Genomic DNA, 23,903 nt, shown 5'->3' with positions numbered 1-23,903 from the left:
GCCAAAGAGTCATCTTTACCCACCAGTATTTACGTACAGTAATGGTGTGATTGTATAACTATGTACTCATACTGGGATGAACAACAATTAAAAGGCTAAACACAGCCACTGTGCAGGAAGTGGTATTTTCCAATTCAGTAATAAGTTTTAAGCAATACGGAACCTCCCAATATCTCACCTGCCTGACAAGTTGCCTTCTTTCTCTCTCCCACCCCTTGACCAAGTTCAATTCTCCATTTGTTAAAATACAGTTTAGCAGCTGACAAGGAACCACAAACACTCTCATTCCTAGGAATCTGACATGAAACTATAATGCTCTATTTCAGACTTGTTAAGAACTTTGGCATATTAAATCAGGGTGAAAGGGTGGAAGCGCTGAAGAAGAAAGGCACAAATTCCAAAAGAATTTCACAGACTAACCATACCAAAAAAAATAAAAAATACTCTGATCCAGCAGGGCTCCTTTTACTGTCCAAAGGCAGGAGACTGAACTACCAAACTGGGCTAGTAATATCCTTTCTCTCTGTGAGAGTCCACTCACTGCCATGAACCAAACACACCATACATTTTAGTGCAATGAACCTTACCCATGTAGCATATTTAATTTAGGATTAGTGTGATGCATGAACCTAGTTGTGAGTTTGTGTATTATAATTTACAGCAATGTAATATGTCAACTTTGCCATTAGGATTCATTCAAGGAAACAGGGTTAGAACAAACTATGATTCTATTTATTTATTTATTTATTTATTTAGTTAGTTAGTTAGTTAGTTAGTTAGTTAGTTAGTTAGTTTTTATTTATATGTCACATTTATATAGCTGCCCATCTCACACAAAGTGACTCTGGGCGGTGTACAACAATTAAATAAAATAACAAATGGATAAAAACAATCATTATAAAAAGTTTAAAAGTGATTATTAAAATGAAAAAATGTTTAAAATGTTAGATTTTAAAATATACAAACAATGCCCTTGTGAACCCAGCCAATTTCTCATATTCTAGAGACTGGAAGCCAAGAGAGTAGGGAAACCATTCTGGTCACTTATTTGGAACTTTACAATCAATGCACACTGCATAATGTTACACCATCAAGTGTTCCCATTTGGGAGGCCGGCCAACCACGTCACATTTCATGATTTGCCAGTCCATTCATCCCATAAACCTTCCGTTTTTTTCCTCCCATTATTCAACATTATGGGGGTACAAGGCATGACTCCTCACTGGGATGTCCCACTTTCGCTCTAGTTTCTTAAGGTTTTTGCATTTGTTTTTACACTTTGCAAAATCTGGGGCTTCTGTGAGCTTTTCAGTACCTTACTTTTGTTATTCCGGGTCTCCATTATGGGTGTAATACCAGCTGAGTCTGCTTTAGAGGGACTGATGACTACGATAATGATGTCTCACTACAGTACCTCCCTGGCACACAGACACATCAGTCCTATCTAATGCTGGCCCTGTAAACCCTTTAAGCAGGTTATGGGATGTTTTCATCTAAGAATCTGGCAGGGCAGAGTGAGGGATGGAATGGCATACTATGGCAATACTGAAAGCCGAGTAATCCGTGATTATGTAGCAACTCAGATGCATGAGCAATGTCTATCAGTATACATTTATACAGTGTAGTTTATGAAGCTGAACAAAGAAATCATTCTATTACATACATTCAGCAAGTTAATATTTTATTCTTCAGTGAACGTAGGTGTGTGCAATGTGGGGATACTCTACCTGGTTATGAGAAATAGGACTTGTCATTAACAATCCTATGGCTTTTCTTGGTTGATCAGCAGGTTGTAGTTGGTGAGACAGCTTTTTAATTTTAAACTGTAGTTTTATTTCAAACCACTATTCATAAATAACTACCATACTTTTTAAAACGAAACGTCGCTATCCTATTCCAAATGCTACCAACAGGAAAACGTGACAACTTTGCTTTCTACAGTTCTACAAAGAACTGAGTAGTTACCACTTAGATGGTTCTTGGGGCTTAGGATATTACCTGTGCAATGGAGCACCTTGTCCCAAGAGTTCTGCACTTTGCTACAGCTGTATTAACAAGGACGGTCATGAAAATATTTACACAGACTTGACAGAATTTCTTTGTAAATAAGCTTAGCTGGTGGTACATCCCACTCCTATAACCTTTTGAGAGAGGCAGTTCGTTTGGCAAACAGAAAGGTAGCCTGCCTTGCAATCCAGATGAAGCGTCTATTCCTTTCGCCTTATTATATTCTCAAATGCTCTTATTAACCAAAATTGCTTTATTGTTGTTATTATGAAGGATCTTAGAAAGGCTTCATTTATTCACCTGCATGTGAAACCAAGCCAGCCAATTAAAGCTCTATAATACAGTCCTTCAGATCTTTTGGGGTTTTGTTTTAAATGAAGATATCGTTACTATAGCACTCTAAGCTTAAGATTTCATACATATTTCCATATTTGTGAAAAATTCATATATTTATCAAAATAACCAAGACCTTGTTTTCTCTTTCATCACTTACTTAATTTACTAATAATTTTTATATACAAGGAAGCTACATATTTATCCTCGCTTTCACCCTAAGGAATAAAATATGCCCCCAACTTGATTAATGAGGGCAACATCCCCAAAGCTCAGTATCTTAGCTGTTTTTTTTGGCCCAATTTCCACTGTAATTTGTATCCTATTTCACATTGTCCTTCCTACATTAAAAAAAAAAGGTCCAATAATACTGACAAAGAAGCATACCAAAGTGGAAATGAAATTAAAATTCCTCAGATGGAGTACTTTTTGAGACACAGAATTATATACAGGTAGTCCTCAACTTGCGACCACAACTGGGACCAGAATTTCCATCCCTAAGCGATGCAGTTATAAAGCGAGACGTCACATTACTGCATTGCTTAGCAACCGCAATCCCAGCAGTCTTGGTTGCCATCATTAACTGAGAATCGCGGGTCATTAAGTGAGTACCCACTGCAATCCAAGCCATTCTGGGCTTGGTCCCTCCCAGCCCCAAGCCTCAGTAAGGGAAGGGACTGCCTCCAACTCCCCCCACCCACCTATTTCCCCATCTCTGCTCTTCTGGTCGCCCTGCACCCTCTAGCCTCTGGGGCTGCTTGCCACATCTTGGGAAGCCACAGCCACCCCAGCCCAGTCCCAACCACAGTCACCCTCATCATGCTGCACTCCGAAACCCCTGCGGCCCTACGCTCCACTGCCCCAGCTGACTTTTGCCATTTTCTTGCTCCAAAAAACCCTTCTGCAAAAAGCTTCTGGAGTGCAGTGGACCAAAAAGCTTTCACTCCAGAAGGCTAAGGCCAGCCTAGTCTACCTGGGGGTATGACTGGTGTACCTCCCTTCCTGAGAAGGACTGATCTACCCATGGAAAATGAAAGGGAGAGGGTCAAAGGGGACCACGAGGGCCTGGTCAACCCACCTATCACAGCTAGACAACCAAAGTTCCTGGGAGCGGACCAGTCTACCCATGGGGAAGGGAAAAAAAAAAAGAGGGAGGAAAGAAGGGGGTGCCTTTTTTTTTCTGCAGCACAATGCAAAAGCCCAGCCCTATCCAGAAGCATTCTGCAAAGGGGCATTTTGCAAAAGGCCTTTTTGGAGCAAGAGGACAGCAAAAGTCACCTGGGGCAATGAAGCACAGGGCAGCAAAGGGCCAAGAGGGCATAGATGGGGGGGAAGATAGGTGGGTGGGGAGTTGAAGTGCCTCTGCGGTCATAAGTGTGGGCAGGCTGCCAAGTGCCCAAATTTGGACATGTGACCATGGGGGCACTGCAACGGCTGTAACTTAAGGTACCGGTTGCAAGTCACTTTTTCCAGTATGTTTGTAACTTCAAATGGTCACTGAACAAATGGTCATAAGTCAAGGACTACCTGTACTGTAGAAGAGTAGTGGCGCCTGCAAGATCTTCTCTAGATACAGGGCTAATATTACAGGTAGTTCTCGTTTAACAATGGTAATTGGGAGCAGCAACTCCATTGCTAAGTAGAACATCACATGACAAAGGGGACACTGCAATGGCCACAACTACAAGGACCAGTTCAGCACCATCGTAACTTTAACAACCACTTGTTCAGTGACCATTTGACAAGGACTACCTGTATTAATAATAAAATCTAGTTTCTTTGTGTGGATAGCACTGCTGTTTACACAAAAACCAATCTCAGTTCTTTGAATGACAGTCATATGAAGCCAAAGTGGCATCAGCAACATGATGGCTCAGGGGAACAAAGGGAAATACAAAAATATTTTAATAATGAAAAACTGAGGATTAGGAAATGGAATTACTAGACCACCAGATGGAGAGCACTCCATGCTTCAACATTTTGTAAACTTTCGGCTTTCCAGTTAAAAACCCACCCTACTCTCACAGGAAACTGCACAATGTAGTTTTAGTCAACTCACTCAAGACTTCTCAAGACAATTTTGGTAAGAATGAAGTTATTAAGTTGCTAATAACTCAAGTTCTTGACTTTCTATGTAGCCAGATCAATTAATTTTCACTCATTCAAACTTCTGACACTTGAAATGAAAAAGTTTGAAACAACTAACACATTTACAATGGCTATTATTTTCCTCTCTGCCTGGCAAAATGTCCAAACCACAAATATGGCAGCTTCTCATCTCCAATTTTGCCTGTACAATTTATGCTTGGAAAAATAAATATGGCTAGAATCTTCACAAATATTACAAATGGGTAGGGCAGCTTCACCATTAGATTAGCTACCCATGGCCCAAGTCACCAATCACCCGCAACCTCTGACTGATTAAAGTGTTTCAAAACCAGAGACATTTGGGTGAATATCAAGGTTTACTTAAAAGCAACCTGCTATCAAAACTGTGAAAGTTTGTGGCTCACCATGAACAAACTGTACCCTACTACACATAAGCTGATTTGTACCCATCCTGGTACACCCCACTAGTGTCACTGCTAAACCAACCAAAACTGAGCCTGATTGTGATCCTGACTTGTAAAAGGGTGCCAGGAACTTCAGAATCATTACTTTCATAATTCCATTTCAGAGCATCTCCTACTTGGACATTTTTCTTTACCAGATCAACTGTGCTTCACCTAAATCAAAATATAAACCTCAGATATAGCAGTCATGTGTTTTCAGTATTAGGAGATAGAGAAGGGAAGTCAGACACTGTTTCTTGCCTAATATGCTGGATGTGATTTAATATTTGCATTATTAATAACTAATGCATGATCTATAGCCTCCAATTTGAGAATGACTTTATAAAGACTTGACTCTCATTTTTTCCCTTTTCTGCTTCTGTCATCATCACCTCTGCTTTTTGTTCCCCCTCTAGAGTTCTATACCAGACTAGAATTCCAATGTTGTACATTCTTCTGTAGTCCTTTCAGCTGATTCTAATAAAAGCATTAAACAATTGTGGCTATCAGCTTTCATTCAGAACTTTCTCTATAAGCGTCATTTTAGTCCATTCAAGCTAATATATTTTCCCTCACAAGTTCACCAAGTAGCCCTTACAACAACCACATGTTGTTAAAATAAATCCTGGGCTGATCTTTTCCTTCATTGGAAAGATTATCAATAGAAGAGAATATATGTAGCTCAGGGTTGAACTGTGGCGTCCTTGGGGTTCTCTGAGCTTGGTTGTTTTCTTGCAAACATTTCATTACCCAGCTAGGTAACATCTTCAGTGCTAGAATGGAGTGTGGTTTGCTCTCTGTTTATATACAGTGGCATGCCCTGCCAGTGTTGGTGTGTGTGCTGCTTTTTCTCTGGTAGTTCCTTGATTAGGGTATTGTTTACTGCTTGATTGTATGATAATCTTGGTGTTAATCTCTGCTTATCTGGGTGATGATTGCTGGTGAGAAAATGTTCTGGTCTTTTGTTTCCTTTTTATTGTCTCTTTTGAAAAGTGTGCAGATGTTGTTTACCTCTATGTGCCTGTTGATGGCTGCCTTGTCTGAATACCAAGCTTCCAGGAATTCCCTCGCATTTTTGGATTTAGCTTGGTCTAAGATACTGAAAGTTTCCCAGTTGAAACTATGGTTAAGTCTGTCCATGTGTTGTGAGATCAACGAGTTTTCATCACGTCTTCTGACTGCTAGTTGGTGTTCATGGATGCGCTCTGCTAGCCTTCTGCCTGTCTGTCCTACACAGTGGTTGTTAGTCCTTTCACATGACCACATGGTCAGATTTTAAGGTGGAGGGGGCAGAAATGTTGGGGGGCAAAGTAGTAAAAGGGCTCCTCTAATGAGAAGGAGTTTCTTCAGGAACAACCAACTTGAAAACTCTGAACACATTCTTTCATAGATAAAGAGAGAAAGCTGCTCCCTTTTTTCCCTCAAAGCCCCTCTCCCCTACCACATCTTGAGTAACTGTTCCATCATACAATCATGAACTACAGAAACCTACTGAAGCTCAAACCTGTTGGAGCTGGGCATAACTGCTTCTTATCAGCATTTAACTTTGTTTTTACAGGGTAGGGCTTACCACATATAGAGTCTGGGTGGAGATGCCTCAAAGGAAAGCTAATCTTTATCTGTTAGTTGGGATAAGGAAGCCTCTCCCTAATTCAGTTTCCCTACATGGCCCAGGCTGCTTTTACAAGGCAAAGTAGCCTGACTATAGGAATAAAAAAAGTCTGCAAACAAGCAGATTGAACCCACCTCCATTTCTTAACTCTGTATTTGTCAAGTATCTTATCCACTTGAATCAAAAAGAAAATAACATCTGCATTTCAATGGCCCACTTTCTACTTAGTTTACCACAGCAGTCTTTGGATTTCATGTAGCTAAGGTATACAGCAATTTGGTGAACTTTTGGCATATTGTTTGCAGGGAAACCTCAACAATGGTTTAAAAGTTTTAACATATAATACCAGCTTCAAGTGGCCTACTTCTTTTGTTTTACAACCTTCAAGGGCTACCTCACTTGTGTTTTCCCTTCTTTGTGGAAGTGCATACACAGGAACACGATCCCTGGCTATTTCTATAGTGGTTTATGGAATTGCACCCTAAGGAAACGCCCTTCAAAAGATCTGCAGCCTAAAGTTAGTTACTTAAGAAAACCCTCTTATACTCTTTAAAAAGTGATACGAAAGGGCTTTTTGTTTAATTCTACTATTTACTGATACTATTAAATCATATAGAAATTTAAAAGACTATTTAAGCAACACTGACAGTCGCTGTGCCAATCATGAGGAGTGTGCATTCAAAACTGATTTAGCTGGACTTTGGCTTTGAGATGTTATATAAGGGAGTCTGCTAACTTGTGTAATAACTCCCATGAACATGTTCCATTTCATACAATAAAACAAAATTGCACTATTACTTGTACACTTAATCAAACCACAGCACCACTAAATGATAAAATGCTTCTTCCCCACTACCTTGACTATCTTTTCCAAAGATTTATACCCTCTTAATTTTTCACACGGCAAAGGAAGGTTTTAAACAAGAAGTGGTTTTGTAAATATGCAGTCCTTTTACAAAAAAGGAAAAAATATCTATAACATCTGGACAGCTGGCAATTGAAATGCCTGAGCCACTATAAACGTACCTTCCAAACTGCCGAGTATTTAAACAAAGAAATGCCCAAACACCTTAGGGGGTATTTAGTCAAGCAAGATTTGAGCAGCTGGACACAATGGTTAAATATGGAAGGCTTAACCAAGTCCCTTATAATGAACGTACTTGTAACTTCAGAGCCCCAGAGATAGAAGACATAACACATATGTTATTTGAATGTCAATTGTATAAGAAAGAAAGAGATCAGTATCTTGGACCGCACATTAGACTAACAGCCTATTGGGACCCTTATATTAAAACAACATATTTCATGTGAGGTCAGAATCCAAAAATTACATATAATACGGCCCTTTATTTGAACAAAACAGTACAGCTGAGAACTGCATATGTGGGTCTGATTGAAGTAAATTATAGGGGTGACACAGAAATATGATTTGCATTTTCTTTTACTTATTTCTTTTATTCTGTTTTTAACATATAGGCTTATTACTGTTCTATGCTTTATATTTTGTATTCTGATATGACCTAATGGCTAATCGATAAAGTATTACTAGTATAACATCTGGAACAAATATTCCCATAAGTAGTGCAAGAGTATCATCTCTAGTTCCATCTCTAAAATTAAGCCTAAATCAGATCATTTCTCATATGGAGACAAGGAACAGCACTGACTTTACTGGAGGAAGATCAAGAGAATAAAAACGATCTACTTACCTCCCCCATAGCCCTTCCTTCCAAAGCAAGTGCTTGAAAATCATGATTTAATTCATCCATAGATCGAACCTATTATAGAGGCAAGAGAAACTTAGGTAAGAGAAAGTGAAAAACTAAAAGATATAAAGCAGAGTTTCCAGCACTCTGGAACATGAGCATCTGTATTTAACTTGCATAAAAGTACATTTAAAATTACAGCTGCAAAAACAAAAACAAATGTTTGGTTATCAGTAAGGTAAAGCACAACAAAACATTTAGATTTACTCAAACAGAAAGATGGTTAGCCAACATAAAAGAAAACGCAATTGAAACTAATATAACTAAATAAAACATTCAGGTTTATAGAATATACATCTTTCTTTTAAGTTCACAAATCCCAAAAGCTTTCTTGGAAAACAGTAAGTAATAGAAGCTTATGACTACACCTCAAGAGACTCTGCATCACATTTAGTCATTAGAAAACCATAATTATCAAATGTTCTAATTTTCTTTAAACTGAAATTATATCTAATGAAATCTCTCTTGCGCTGCAGCTAAAAGGAGACACAGCATGAGTGTCTTCTTTTACTTTCCCTCTGTAAGCTGCCTTCTGAGCTGGTAGCGATGGACACATATTATTTTGGTGTTTCTGAAAGAATTACACATAAAATATACAAAGTCAACATGACTAATGAAACTGTTTACACTGAGGACAAACCATCCATATCAATTCTAGTAATACACAGAGTTCACAGGAACTGAGCCTATGCCTCAGCATTCTCCGGAACAACTCACAAATACAAGTATCCAAAAATTCCTCAAACTTAAAGCTGTAAATAGGCAAAGAAATAAGTTGCTTGGGTGTCAAGATTTACCCTAATCTTATTTGTATTGATTCCACAAACAGGGAGCAAAAAGAGAATAGTAGGGACAAGGAGCATAAAAAGCTAGGCTTTTCCTCCTTGATTTCTCTTCAGAGAAAAGAAGGGTTCAGAATGAGTATTCATCCAAGTGTGATCGGTATCTTAAGTCTGCAACCCCCTAAAATACAGCATCTAATGATTCAGGCTAAAACAAATAGGCTAACTATGCAATTCATATGACATTAAAGATGCCCTGATTGTTTTAGTAGATTTAGGTAACATCAAATTTCACACTTATAGTCATTTCCTTCTCATGTGTGTGCACACATGAACATAACTTGTGTATGTGTGTGTGTGTGTCTGTGTGCCACCTTCAAGTCGGTCTTGACTCCGGGCGACTACATGAACATGTTGGGCAATTTCTCACAATGTTTTCAGAAATGGTCTACTATGCGCTACCATAATCATGTAAGCTGACCAGAGCAGTGGTTCCACATCGCTTTTTCTCATATATTCTGATTGGCATCAGAACAGATAAGGACTGTGCAACTTTGTATTTTTGAGATTCTCCAATACAGATATGGAGCTGAATGCTCCACCGTTAGCTCTATCCCTGAGCTAACAGGGCCTCCTAGTGATATTATCCAATTTTATGGATTATAGATTTCACTCATACTACTGAGAAATAACTTCCAAATCAGTTTTAAACAATTCTACTCTTCTCCAGAAAGATAGCCGCAATACCCTTCTGGGGTAAACAGCAGCCTCAGGGTGAGAAAGAGGCTTAAGCAGAACCACAGCCCCATCCCCATTCTGGGTACTTCAATTTCAAGTCTAGTTCTAAAGGGTGTAATTAAAAACTGATATGTGAAATATGATTCATTACTTTCCTCCTTCCTTTGTCAAGGGCTAATAAACTGAGCACTAGCACAAACTTGCTCATTATTTTATGTTGCTGGCGCTAATCAAATTATTGTATCATTCTTGCTTTGGGATTTATTTTGTGTTAGTTTCAGAATTCCCTACTAAATAACTGGGGCAATAACAGATGAGTAGGCAAGAGTTTAAGCAGGAGGACAAAATTATGTTATCTGCACAACAGTTTAAGCCTTTCTTGTAGTGTTTTTTTAAAACACTGACAGAACATGTAACTTTCTCAAGGCAAAAATGAAAGAAATCAAAATTAGTAATTTTTATTTATGCCAGGACATTCACTTCTTTATAGTTTTCCTTTAAGAACATTTTGGGGAAAAAAAATTAAATCTATTTTAAGCGTAGTATGTGTCAAATCTAAAATCAGGCAAGTTACTAGAACAAAACCTTAACTGACAAGATGATTAAGACCTGGAATAGCAAACAACTGTTTTTAACTGAATAAATTTCATAGAGTAAATCTTATGTGCAAGATGTATTAATATAATAACCCTCAGACTGATTTCAGCAATGGTCACTGGAAGTTTTTATTAACTGATTAAACTCCCAGTCACATATTTAGATAGAACACTTGCTGAAAGCTTCTATGATTGATTATTAATTAAAAGAATATTACAGCTATAAACATTAAGATCAACCAAACGAAGCTTTAAAAACATAAAAAACTGGTTAGGAAAGCTGGAAGTTATTAAACTGTTGGATGGCATTATTTAAATATGTACTAAAAGAGTATCAGGAAACTACAGAAAAGCTGGAAAAATTATTTTAATCTTGTGTGAAGAGGTAAAGCAAAAACCTCTTTTCAGGTTCATGTGTTTCATGAACTTTTCAAAGAAAAATCAGAGGCACTGAGACAAATAATGAGAAAAGAAAGTACTATAAATTAAAAATTAACAAAGTTCAAATACTGCCAAAGAACTTAAATAATAAAGTCATCTAACAAAAAAATGTAAATTACCTCCAAATTTGCAAATTCTCTACTAGACAATTGAAAAACATCATTTTTATAGATGATCCCATAGCACTAGAATCATCAGCTGACTTTGTGCCCATTTACTGATTTTTGGGATTGCTAATTTTCACATAATGCCTATTTGGGGGACCTGGAAGTTTCTGATGAAGATGCAACAGCCTTATTGGTGCATGTCATGGTTGTCTCAGGCCTAGATTACTGTAAGTGTCTCCTAACAGCTGTTCCCAATTCCTCTTAGTACAGAATAGTGCCATTTGGGCTCTTTTGGACCTTCCATATCATTCTCACACCTCATTACAGCACTAGACCTTTCATTGGCTCTCTATTTGAGTCAGAGCCTACTTTAAACTCCTGGTACTTGTGTTTATAGCCCTCCAGTCACATACAGGCAGTCCTCACTTAACAACCATTCGTTTAGTGACTGTTCCAAGTTACAACAGTGCTGAACAAAGGGACTTACAACTGGTCCTCGCACTTACAACCGTCACAGCACCCCCACAGTCATGTGATCGCAATCCAGGCACTTGGCAACCAGCTCACACTTACAATGGTGGCAGCATCCCGGGGTCACATGATTGCCATTTGTGACCCTCCCAGCTGGCTTCCAGCAAGCAAAATCAATGGGGAACCACGATTCCCTTAACGACCATGTGATCTGCTTAATGGCCGTGGCGATTCACTTAATGACTGCTGCAAAAAAGCTCATAAAATTGGGTGCAATTTGCTTAACCACCCCGCTTAACAACAAATTTTCCAGTCCCTATTGTGGTCGTTAAGCAAGGAGTACCTGTACTCCCACGTATCTGTCTGCCCTTATCTTTTGGTTCCACAGTTACAGTCTCCAGGTTCTGGGCCTTTAGGGACCTGATCCTGTAATTCTGCAATCATCTCCCTTTGCCTCTGTGGAAATGTGATAGTTTTTTTTAAAAATGTGAATAGTGAATTAGTGTAGGGTCTGGTTGTTCCATCCTAATTTTATTTAGCAGAAAGTTGTAGGTGACATCTGTTTTAAATTATTATGGATGTATATACACTCAGTCCTACCCCGGGATATTGTTAAAAAGTTATTATGTGGTTTAGTATTAATATTGTTGTATTATATTGTTGCATTCTATAGTTGTTGGCACTTTTAGTGTTCATATTTGTTTAACAGATTCTGAGTTTATTTTATTGGATTCATTTGTAATTATTGTTTTGTACCATATTTTGGTAAAGGCATTAATTAAATCCTTACCCTTGTCCTCTTTATCTTCCTGCTACTGCTGACAGGATGCAGAAAACTTTTTGTAAGTTTTTATGCTTAAATGAATCTTTCCCAATCTAATGTCTTTCAGGAATGTTGACCCACGATTCCCATCTGCAGTCAGTATGGGTAATTAGTGAATGAATCTCTAGACTTATTGTTTAGATTCTATTCTGTGTCCACAGAGTCAACTGGAATTAACTATGAGTTGACATGCATAGAGCTACATTATGAAACTTTTAAAAAAGTCCTTTTCCCCTCCATAGTGAATCTGTTAAATATTTACCCTCATCTAAATTTTGGCAGAGCTATCAGACACCAAATTGGTTTATGAGCAAAACAATTGGCCATCCCCAACAGGCTACAGCTGGGTTTACACATCAAATGTGATTTCATAAGTACCATGTTTAAAAAGTTTTAATTTCCATATTCTATACACAGCCATCTAAAATAGCTGATGGCATATCCCATCTTAAGAAGCTTAATTTGCATATTGCCTGAGGGTACTGTGCATGACAGGAAATACGGGTTTTAAATAAGTAAAGGTTTGATATATGAATGTTCACATCAGGGATTTTTTTTTTAATTTAATATGCTTTCATGAAAATATAACTGTATTTTATAAACGCTTGCAGCTTTTGCCTGCTTCTAGCCCATCCCAGGGAGATGAAATATTCTACAACTCAGGAGACAGATGCTTTAGCTATAGCAGATTCTTATATTTAAGTGACCATTACATAATGTAAATCATTTTCCAATTAGATTCTCAAATTAGGACCTGAGCTTCATTTCATTCATAAGCACAGCCAAATGCTGGAAGAAATTAATATTCTTAAAAGTTATTAGGAAATCCTGTAAAAAAGCTGATATGAAAGCACTTGCTTGATCTATAGGAAGAACAGGCCTAAGGACAGGAAAGTTCCCCAAAAAGAGGGCAGACAGAAAGGCAGACTACAGATTTTGTGATGCACTACTGTTATCTAAACCTTATCGTGCCACACGCTAGATAATAGTTTTACTCCACCTCATCAAAATTTTGGTTGAGGTCATGCATAAAGGTTTATCCTATTAAGAATCTTGCCAATTCCCAAGCTCTTAAAGAGAGAGCAGATTATCTCATGGCTTTTATCCCTTTTTAGAAAGTGTGTCAGGACACTCTTCTTTAATCTCGCCTTTTGAGCTGTTATAATCTTAATTTTATTGATCATGTATGTATTTTAATTATGCTTCATAAACCATTATTTCAGTTTGATATTAATTGTCATTGTTGTTCAGATGGAATAAATCAAAATAATAACTTGTTTCAAAATAACACACTACTGAAAGTCTTCCATGAGAAGAGGCATGAACCTTATCTCACAAAATGGTAGGAATGTAAGCAATACAGAAAACAGAGAAGAAATTATCAAGTTAGCAGTTTGGAATCTGGATACTAAAGAGTCAATGTATATGATTTCTGCTACAGAAATATTGAGAATTCTAACAGGATGTTTAGCAACTGCCACTACTATTTGATATACATTCTCAAAAAACTGCACAATTCATTTTCACCAGAAGACAAGGCAATAACTTATTTTGCAGCGCTCTTCATAAATACGATTAAATCCATACAGAGAGTAAATTTCACTGAAAGAATGTATTTCTCAAAACATGGTCACGCTTCACACATTCTCTCAACGTTTGTCAACTTTTAAAGAAGGTGACTGGTGTCCCACAAGCAGAAAAATGTTAAGAGCTGAACATTCAGCTCTGATCCAACCTCCATATTCTTAGAGATATAATCTGTTCAAGATCCTCATTAGCTCAGGAAGGTTTTTTTTTAAAAGAATAATTTTAATGAGATTGTTTAAAGTGAAAACTTGAAGCCAATCTTGAGAGTGCCAACATGCTAAAAAAAAATAAGGAAGAATTGAAAGCTGTGAAAATAATTACCTTTAAATTAACCTGAACACACAAAAAAGTAAATACAGCCCCACCCTGTCTGCTAAATCCCCATATTCCTCACAAACAGGACAGTCTTCTATATATGAATACAATATAGTGAAGTTCTATACAGCATTCCAAGCACATAGAACAAAGGCATATAGCAGCAGTTATTTCCTTCCTACATTATAAATCATTGTGACCACCCTTTCATTTGGCTCAAAAGAAAAGAGCTGGTGGAAACACACTCCCCTTTCAATTGCTTTTGACAGATGATTCAGGGAGACATAATTACTGTATACATATAATTTAGTTTCTGAGACAATATACAGGCTCATGAAAAGCACATACAAATGAAAGGCTTTGCTTAGGTGACCAGATAGATGTTTTCAATTTAATTTGAAGGCTAAATTTTTAAAATTCCCTGGTTACTGGATAGATAATAAAACTCAGCTACTTAAAAATCTCTACTAGCAGCTGGGGGGGGAATGATGATATCCCAGGAAAGTTTGGCTTTTAATTATGCTTTCCTAGTCCCATCAGATATGGGATGGAACAAGCAGCAGACTGTAAACATTCCACCAATTTGGAACATTAAGCATTGTTGCCAGTGATGCTTTAAGAGCTTTCATAAATGTTATAAGCATCAAATAAATTAACAATAGTAACGCATCTAAAGAGGAGAGAAAAGGGTGAGGGAGAGAAGAAAGCATTGCACTCCCAATTTTGACATAGAAACAAATTAAACAAGCTTAACACAATTTATGAATATTCTGATTTGAATCAAAAAGTATTTGGAATCTCATGTTACTATACCCTGAGCAGAAGAATTTTAGCTTGGAAAGGCAAAAAGCAAGAGAATGAAACATGATCAATTAGATACACAGATTTTCATAACATTCACTGCATGCAGCTACCATAAGGCCCGCTTAGCTCATTTGTTCAGTTCTGAAATATTTAACTTTTTACCTGATGTTCAGCATGAATGTTATCCCCAGTAGGCCACCGATGTTTGCTGTTATTATAGCTGCCTCCACCACTTCCGCCTCCCCCAAGCTGCTCACCATGCTGCCTCTGAAAGAAGTAATCCACCATCGCGTCGTCCTGGGAGCGACCTGCAACCCCTATGGATCCAGGAACAGGGCTGGAGTGGGTCCCTGCTGCAAGGGCTTGATTTGCAGCTGGCTGTGGCTGAGCCTGGGACCCTGTTCCAGATGTCAAAACAACAGGCATGTTGGGATTAGCTGTATCTTGACTGTGCTGTTTCAGGTGGGGGCTGAAAGAGTCCTGCCAGAGCACTTTTCTCTTCAAAACACATGCAACGCTCATTCCACCAGTACCTAAGGGAAGACAGGTTCAAAACACTAATTCAATTGAGTCTGCCATTTCCAAAACAAACTGCTAAATTCAGAACAGCCATATCAAGGAATCCTAAAATAAAATCCCACCCATACTACTACACTAGTTTACTTTTTTGCAAGGCATTCTTGAAAGTGTACTGCAGCAAACATTACTGGATGCATGCACACACGTATCCCTAAATTCCTGGATGAAAAAAAAATTTAGATGCTCACACACACACACACACGTACCTGAAACAGCATCAAGCTGACATCAGACCCACACATCACACTAAGCCATAATGTAACTTTGCTGCAAACAAGTAAATTGGAAGAAGTAAACCCTTCATTTCAGAACACATCTGGTTTCTTTCTATATGCAAATCAGACACTGTGATTTAAAATACATTCACTTTACTACAACAATCCAAAGTTTGCAGCTAGCTTCCAAGAATGAGAATTTATTTTTAAATTACATCTTTTGTATAGGAATTGATGTGGTACTATACAGAAAGTCCCCTAGATACGAACTTTCAAGTTGCAAACTTCCGCCAATACAAACAAGATGGAGTCGAAAGTTGGAGCCGGAAGTTGGGCCGGAAGTTGGGAGAAAGGGCGCCGTAAACTAACCCTTTCCCGCCATCTCCTGACTTCTGGTTCCAACTCTAGTCCTGACTTCTTGCATGGGCAGTTGTGTCTGGTGTGTGGCGACTGCAAATTGCAGACTGCAAGTGTCTGCAATTAAGCACAAATGCTTACGCCATCTCTGCAAGTGCCTACGTCAACGCTGCCGCTTATGTAAGGTGCGAACTGCGCATGTTTTTTGCTTGTTGGACTTACGAACAAAATGGACTTACAAACAGCCTCTCAGAACAAAACCCACTTGTAAGTATTAAATAATAAGTTTCTAATTAAATCACGAGAAACCAGGAATTGTCTAAAGTGAAACTGAGTTCCATGATATTCCTGAGTTGTACATGAGGTAAAGAAGTGATTATACAAATCAAAAGCTTTCTTCAGCTTGCACATGTACCATTCAACAGTGGTGTGGCAAAGGGATGTGTATCTTTTTCAAGGCTAAGAAACATACCTGGGCTTTCAGGGAAAACAGAGCAAATAGGGAAACACAGATTATAACTACATTTGATTTTATTTATATTTCAATATGATTCAAATAAGGTATCGTTAATATAATTTCTTTCCAGTTCTGTAATTAATAATTTCCCCCTGTAATTAGATATTGCAGAATTGGGGAAAAATTGGAAGTTCTCCATCAGAGCAGAACAATTTGAACAGGTGCAGAAAAAATGTGAACTGATTCCACAAAGCAGCACTCACACAGTTCAAATTCAAAAGGATTCCATAGTTCCCCATTATTGGAAGGAACCACCAATAATGTATTCCCCTTACCCCCCCCTTCACACTGGTATCAGCAACTGCTTTTAGTTTTAAACAAGGCATAATTCCCAGTTTAGTCTGAATTCAAGGAAATGTGAATTGCTATAATTAAAAAGACAAGATCTGGAATTATGATTTGATCATGGCTCATTTTCACTAACAAGAATTAAAGTGCAATTTAAAGAAGAAAATATGGTTTCTTTAAAACTGAAAGTAAATCTTCCCCTCTGGTATGCAAAAGAATAATGGATAGGGAGCATGCTAATGAAATCAAACACATGCACTGATAAAGAGTTTGGGTGATTCAATCTTGCCTAATTTATTCACAAGCAAAAGTGAAAGGTGCAGCCATTACTCAAAAAATGTACAATTTAAATCCGATTTCCATATATTGATACTTTTCACACATCTATCATCTCAAAGGGAAAAAAAACAATTCAGCATGCTCTGGACTGCAGCCTTAATCAGCCTATATTTAGATACCAAAGTTACAAAGCTTCCAGTTTTGCTATTTATATAAAGATAGTAACAAAGTATGGGCAAACGAGTATTTACTTAAATTACCTTGATTTACATTCAATAGCATCATTAAGTGTAATTGAATGTTTTGTTATTGCTAGAGCTCCAAAAACAAATAATGGACTTTTCTTCCCTGTTTATTTCCAACTATGAAAACATTCCCCAGTTTACAGTTAAACTTGCTCCTTGTCCCACAGTGATGGCAAAGAAGCTGCATCATAACTGACAAATTTTGTAATTAACACATAAATAAAATACATATGCTGGCTTTGTACTCTTCAGACTAACTTAAGAGGAAAAAATGTGTCTTAATGTAACAAAATAATGAAAAAAAGGTAACAAAGCCACAAGGCAAATACTGCAATCTTTAAATGTAGACACCCACTGAAATCAGTTTTCTGAAGCACAGCCAGCCAAATTGCCCTTGGGAAGGAAAACCACAAAGTAGGTGCTACTACTAATAGACCTATAACTGAAGAAGTGGAGGGTGGGGGTTGAGGGGGATTTCCAAAGTGGGGGGAAAAAAATCTACAAAGTATTCTGCCGCCGCACATTTAGGTGAAAAGATTTAATTTGAGAAATGCCCCGTTTCTTAAAATTACAGTAATTGGTAAATGAATAACAGTCAAATCATGCAAACAGCATGGATACTATTAATCAAATAGGGGCTATCATTTATTTTATGCAGGTGATTATTCCTCTGAAACATAGTTGAACTTCAGGATATTCCACTGAGCTAAAGTGTGCACATAACATTCAGAGCACCCTGGCTCAGGAGTTTGAGCACAGCATTTTCCAGAAGATGCTCACGCTTGGTCTGACAAGCCACAGGAGAGCTGCACTCAGCAGACCTCTCACTCATTTCAGTAAAATCTGGGGATGCATCTTCACACCCTGTATGATGCCATAATTCTTGCCACTGTATAGGGATATTACAATGGAATTGCAATCCTTGCTGGTTTTCTAAAGGGCATATCAATTATTTGTGTTCTGAGAAACACATGGAGATTTAGGCTATCAATAGTAAACTTGATCACTGTATGAAACTTTCAGAATCCATGGCAGGTTATCTTATACACCAGTTCCTAGGGAACAATAGTGTGAGAATTACTGCCTCTCCACTCGACTCTGTAAGTTTCCTGAATTAACCAAGTTGAACTGAAATGGGTCTTTGGCCTGATTCGTCAGAGCTATTCTTTCCTTATATAACAGAGGAAAATCTGTGTTCCTATTACCACAATTGCATACCACTACCAGGATCATCAAAAATTGTCATTTCCCCCCATCACCGACTAGCCCATTCCACATGCCATTATTGGAGCAACAAGAAAGATAAACAGAGGAAAGTAAGCAATTGTGTAGGATTTCTAGAGATTTCAGAAGGGATTTGATTTCCATCAATATCTTCAGGGAGTTAACAGGTTCCAGAACAAGTCTGGTATTGGGCTAAGGAAAAAAAAGAACATAAGAGAGTTGAGGCAGAACCTATTATGCATCCTTAGTTATTTCTCTGCTGTTTTTAGTGATAGCAAGCTATTTGTTATTTGTGGTCTTAATTTGTGTTATAAATTTAAATGCTGTGAACTGCTTTGTCAACCTTTTAGATCAAAAGTGCAATACAAAATATTTACAAATGGTTCAAGTGCTATACATGGGCCTTGAAGACTTATCTTGCAATACTTTTTAAAAGTAATTTAAGAAGTTTTGAGATAATTTAAGAAATTAAGTCTTCAATATTTTCCACTGCATTACATTCATTATTTTTGCATTGCATTAATGCCCCTTATCAATCCATCTGTCTCAAGGTATACAGACAAATCCATATGACAAAAAGCTACCTTACTAGTGACTGGTTGAAGTTACAATTTTAAAACAGAGGAGGAGGAAAATAGCAGCAGTAGCAACAATGAGTATTCCAAGTTTGGCTGGTGAAAAACAGCATTCCAAATTCTTCAATGAGTGACTGCATATGTTGAAAATGTTAAGTGTAGAAGGGTTATTTTTCTATATTCAAAATTAAAAGAAAAGCCTATGGCCCCAATTATAACAATTCTTAAGAACTCCCAGGAATAAACAATATTTTCAGCATGTAGACAACTCCATCTCCAGGCCCAAGTCAATAGTGCTTGGGGGAAGAAATTACTTTTTGCACACCTTCCCCTATCAGTCCACCACTTGTATGGAGGTATATAATATCAGTTCCATTCATGAACTTGGAGAGAGAAGAAAGATCCCCATGCAATCTTACTGCTGCATTGTTGCTTCCAAAATTGTTAAGAAAACTAATTCTATTCTGTCTGCTGGAGAACTCAAAGAATATGCTGCAGTGGTTAGAATGTTTAGAAACATCCAGGCTTAAATCAGCCCGAACCTCAGAAGATCTTGGACCAGACACTCCCTCTTAGCCAACACTTATTACATAGGACCACATACAAGATGAGAAGAAAGGACTATGTAGGCTGCTGGAGCTACATGGAAAAACAGTAGGCTAAACTGTGATGAAGGAGTTAGTCACTTTCTCCTCAGAATCTTAGAATCTTAGCAAGCGTAAGTACAGTCATTCATAAACAGTCATTCAGTAATATTCAAGATTTTCATTTAGCATCTGCACGGCATCCCAAAATGAGTAAGCATGACAAATCCTGAAGAGCAAATGGGGAGCAGCATCACAGGAAAATTAAGTGTAAAAATGTTTATATTACCTCATGGAATCAGGTGACACTGAGCCTTATTATTCAGACAATTGAAAAATGAACCCCTCATCACATCTTGGAGAAGTCTGCAAATTTAGCCCTGGGCCTTACTCCCTCGTATTACAAGGGAATATTACAATACATCCTCTTGTACTTTTGGTTAGACTTCTGATTCACAGAATTATCAAGATGATTACAGGGTAATGGAATTAAGTCTGCTGGAAAAGTCTAGAAACTACCTAAGTAAGATTTACCTGTCGTGGTATCTTCCAGGTATATTGGACTAGAATGTCAAGGATGATGCTGCCTGGAAGTTAGAGGAGTTGTTTAAACCCTATGGTCCAAAGAATACTCAAACCTTCCTCAAACAGGGACTCTAAAACTGACAGATTACAACTCCCGTCAGCCATAAACTGGCCTGATAAGAACTGAAGACAAAAACATCTAGAGCTTATCAACCTATTCCTTATCAAAAGTCCATTGCCATTAGTGCTACTACCTCCATTTCTCATTCACACAAGATTTATAATGCTAAAGGTCCTGGTGTACAATTTGAAATGCCTCATTTAAGAATACTATAACTCAGGATGTTCAGGTCTCATGACCACCACTGCCTCTTCAATTTCCCTACCTCCAGTCCATAAATTGTTTTTGGTTTTGACTCAGTTTCCTGTGAGATTCATTTCTAGTTTCCATATAGCTTATGAATGCACTCTTCAATAAAAAGTTATGCCTGATACATACTACCCAGTATTTAGTTGGAACTGGAACTGCAATTAAACCATGGTCACAAAAAGCCATGGTGTATTAATATTTTGCTGAACAAACCAAAATTGTCTGGATTCACACAGGACACCAAGCCAAAACCAAATAAATCACTTTACAGCTTGGCACAATATGTGAAGCTAGACACAGTGCACAAACATATACACACACACATACAGGTGTGTGTATGTATATATGTGTGTGTGTATATGTATGTGTGTGTATATATATGTGTGTGTGTGTATATATATATGCATGTGTCTGTGTATATATATATATATGTATGTGTGTATGTGTATATATATGTATGTGTGTGTGTATATATATATATGTATGTGTGTATGTGTATATATATGTATGTGTGTGTGTGTATATATATATGCATGTGTGTATGTGTGTATATATATATGTGTGTGTGTGTGTGTGTGTATTTATATCTATATCTATATATAGGGTAATAGCTTGAGATAAACTCAAAAATCAATTTGGTAAGAAGGAAACAACTGTGTATAAACAGTACATCTAAATTCAAAACTACACTTTGAAGGTCCCACGCAGGAAAATCCTTTTTAAATACCTCTAGCCTAAATACCTGTAAGTTAAACTTATCTTAAGCCATCAAAACTGTCTTTAGTGCAAAACTAGAAATCAGCTGTTTTCCCTCAAAGTGCTTTCAAATTATGCAATCTAAAAACACTGGGTGACAATCGAAAATAGTGGACTAGTATAGGATATAATTCCCCACACACATATATGGGGAGTAAACACCGCCGAATACAGTGGAAATTACTACTGAATAACCATGCACAGGATCAGGCTACATTTTTAAATTGTTGCTGAAGTGCAATCTAAACACTAAAAACTGACAAATCACAGAAGTCTCCCCCTGCTTATACAAATATTTGAGAAGTACAACAGGACTAATGCCTGGATATGTACTGACTGGACTGTAAAATACTGCTATGCCTTTTCCATAGAACAAATTCGCATTGAAACAATAGGCCACCCGGTCCTCTTCCGTAACTGCTTTGTTTCGGAACTGCTTGGCCAAGACTAACTTGAAGCTAGAACAGCCGAAGGCCTAGGGAGAGAAGGAAACGGCCTCCTGTTGCTATTCCCTTACGAACAAAAACATAATTTTAAAAAAGTTATATAAGGAGGAAAAACCTTTATCATTGTTTTTTCCAGGCCCCTTCATTTAGCGGGGGGAAAAATAAACCCAGAGCACCTTTTTTGTCTTGTTAACCCTAAAGAGTACCTAAGTCTAAAAGCAAGTCCAATTATATACTGCCAAGAGACACAGCTTTCAGTGAAGGGCAACGAAATCTTTGATTGTAACAGAGACCACACCATCCAGCCCAAAGCTTAATTGATGACACACACACCCCAAACAGATAAACTTTACCCTAGGAGCTTGTGCAAAAGTCACGTACACCATTTCCCGCATATACGACTCCTGTACATGTTAATTAGGCATCACCTACCCGCCGCCTTCCCCATCCTAGTTATTTTCCCTTGTCTTACTTCCCCCCCCTTCCTTTCAAAAGCACGATGGAGTTCGATTAAGCCAGCGACAGCCCCCTCCCACTCAAGAAACCACCAATGACCCTCCTGGCTGATTGGAAATAGTATCTAAAGGCCAACCAAGCGTTGCCCCCTCCCTTCCCCAAAGCAAAGCGGGGGGGAGGGGAGGAAAAATAAAATAAGGCAAGCCGCAGGGTGGCATCCTCTTCGGGGAGTGCAGGGAAACCCCTTCTTTTCTTAGGGTCGGTACAGTTGAACGGGGGAGATGCCGCCCCCCCCCCGCGCCCAAAGAGGCGGCTCGCCTTTCTCTCCCCTTCCTGGAACAACAATAGAGGCCTTGCTCGGACTCGAAAACATGTACCAGGAACAAGCGCGAGCGAGAGCCTCGGCGAGAATGCCCGCCCAGGGCCGCCTTTCGGAGGGCCCTCGCCGCCTCCGCCGAAGCCCCAGCCCCAATACGGCTTCACCACCGGGCCTCCTGGGGTCCGGAGTCCCGTTCTAACCCACTTCGGTCCGGATACTCACGGGCGGAACGGTAGGATGAAGACGGATCTCAACGGCCCCCCCCTCCCCCCGGCCTCTAGCTCTGGCTGCCGCTCCCCCTGCCTTTCACTTCAACAACATGGCGGCGCACTGGGGACTCGGGGAGGCGCGCTGCATTCTGGGAAGTTGAGGCTGGACGCGGAGGACCGCGGGCGCCGCGGAGTTTTACCCCCGGCGTGGCGGGATCCGGGAAAGTCAGAAGAAAGGAAGAGAAGGGAAGGGAAAGGGGAGGGTCTTTCGGGGAGGGTTTGTCCCGCTGCCCGGCGCTTCTGAGCCGTGGGGAGGGAAGTTGCGTTAGTTCTCCGTGCATTCTTCGCACGGGCAATAAAACGTGCTGGCCAAGACAAGATCGGGTTAGGTTTTGGGGCTGGGTGAACGACCGACTGAGTTCCCCAAACGCGGGTTAACAGGAGCGCTGCATTCACAGATGCAGTGCCCCAGCACAGGAGGGGGAAAGCTGACTGCCGGGTTCAGGCAGCATGTTGCATGCAACAAGGTGCGCTCCCGCCACGCGCTGCAAACGGAATTCACCCGCCGTCGCTCGTCCGAGCCGGTTGCGGAAGCCCCCGTGGCCGGCGAGAAGGGGGACGCAGTGGACAGCTGCCTGGACAGGCAGAAACCCGAGAGGGGAAACGGTCCCTCCCTACCCGCAGCTGGGAAGCCTGATGACAATTGCACTTAAAAAAAAAAGGGGGGGGAACATAGAGAATCAGTTCCACTCAATGTTTCCAAACTCAGCAACTTTAAGATGTGTGGACTACAATTCCCAGAATTCCCCAGCCAGTGTGCTGGCTGGGGAATTCTGGGAATTGTAGTCCACACATCTTAAAGTTGCTGAGTTTGGAAAACACTGGTTTAACTAACTGAAGCAAAATAAGAGGCTTCTGGAAGCTACACGTGGCTCTCTTGATCTTTTCTTGCTGCGAAGTTGCTGGAACCTAATGGGAAAGGGGGGGGCAACTATTGCTCCCCCTCCCCCTGGAGAGAGGGAATG

The 23,903-nt window shown here is 39.1% G+C and overlaps 1 protein-coding gene across 12 annotated transcripts in view; it reads right to left on the bottom strand.

The window, feature by feature from the left end:
- The window catches only part of PUM1 (pumilio RNA binding family member 1), a 49,511-nt gene extending 26,473 nt beyond the window's left edge, over window positions 1–23,038 (bottom strand). For 5 of the 12 annotated variants that reach the window (XM_025169240.2, XM_025169241.2, XM_007432294.3 and 2 more), the window contains exons 1-3: window positions 22,892–23,038; window positions 15,097–15,467; window positions 8,214–8,282 (exon numbers count right to left, since the gene is read on the bottom strand). In XM_025169240.2, the coding sequence (XP_025025008.1) occupies window positions 8,214–8,282; window positions 15,097–15,456 (429 nt within the window). In that variant the 5' untranslated portion in view covers window positions 15,457–15,467; window positions 22,892–23,038. Of the gene's footprint in view, window positions 1–8,213; window positions 8,283–15,096; window positions 15,468–22,891 lie in introns of those variants that run through there. The other 7 variants (XM_007432292.3, XM_007432295.3, XM_015888774.3 and 4 more) reach the window with 2 other exon arrangements.
- Between the last annotated feature and the right edge of the window lie 865 nt (window positions 23,039–23,903).

The sequence above is a fragment of the Python bivittatus genome, unplaced genomic scaffold (genome assembly GCF_059951505.1).
Source record: "Python bivittatus isolate LINGU-HERP-01145 unplaced genomic scaffold, Pbiv_v1 ctg000310_np1212, whole genome shotgun sequence".
Lineage (NCBI taxonomy): Eukaryota > Metazoa > Chordata > Lepidosauria > Squamata > Pythonidae > Python > Python bivittatus.
This window is presented reverse-complemented; position numbering and strand designations above follow the sequence as displayed.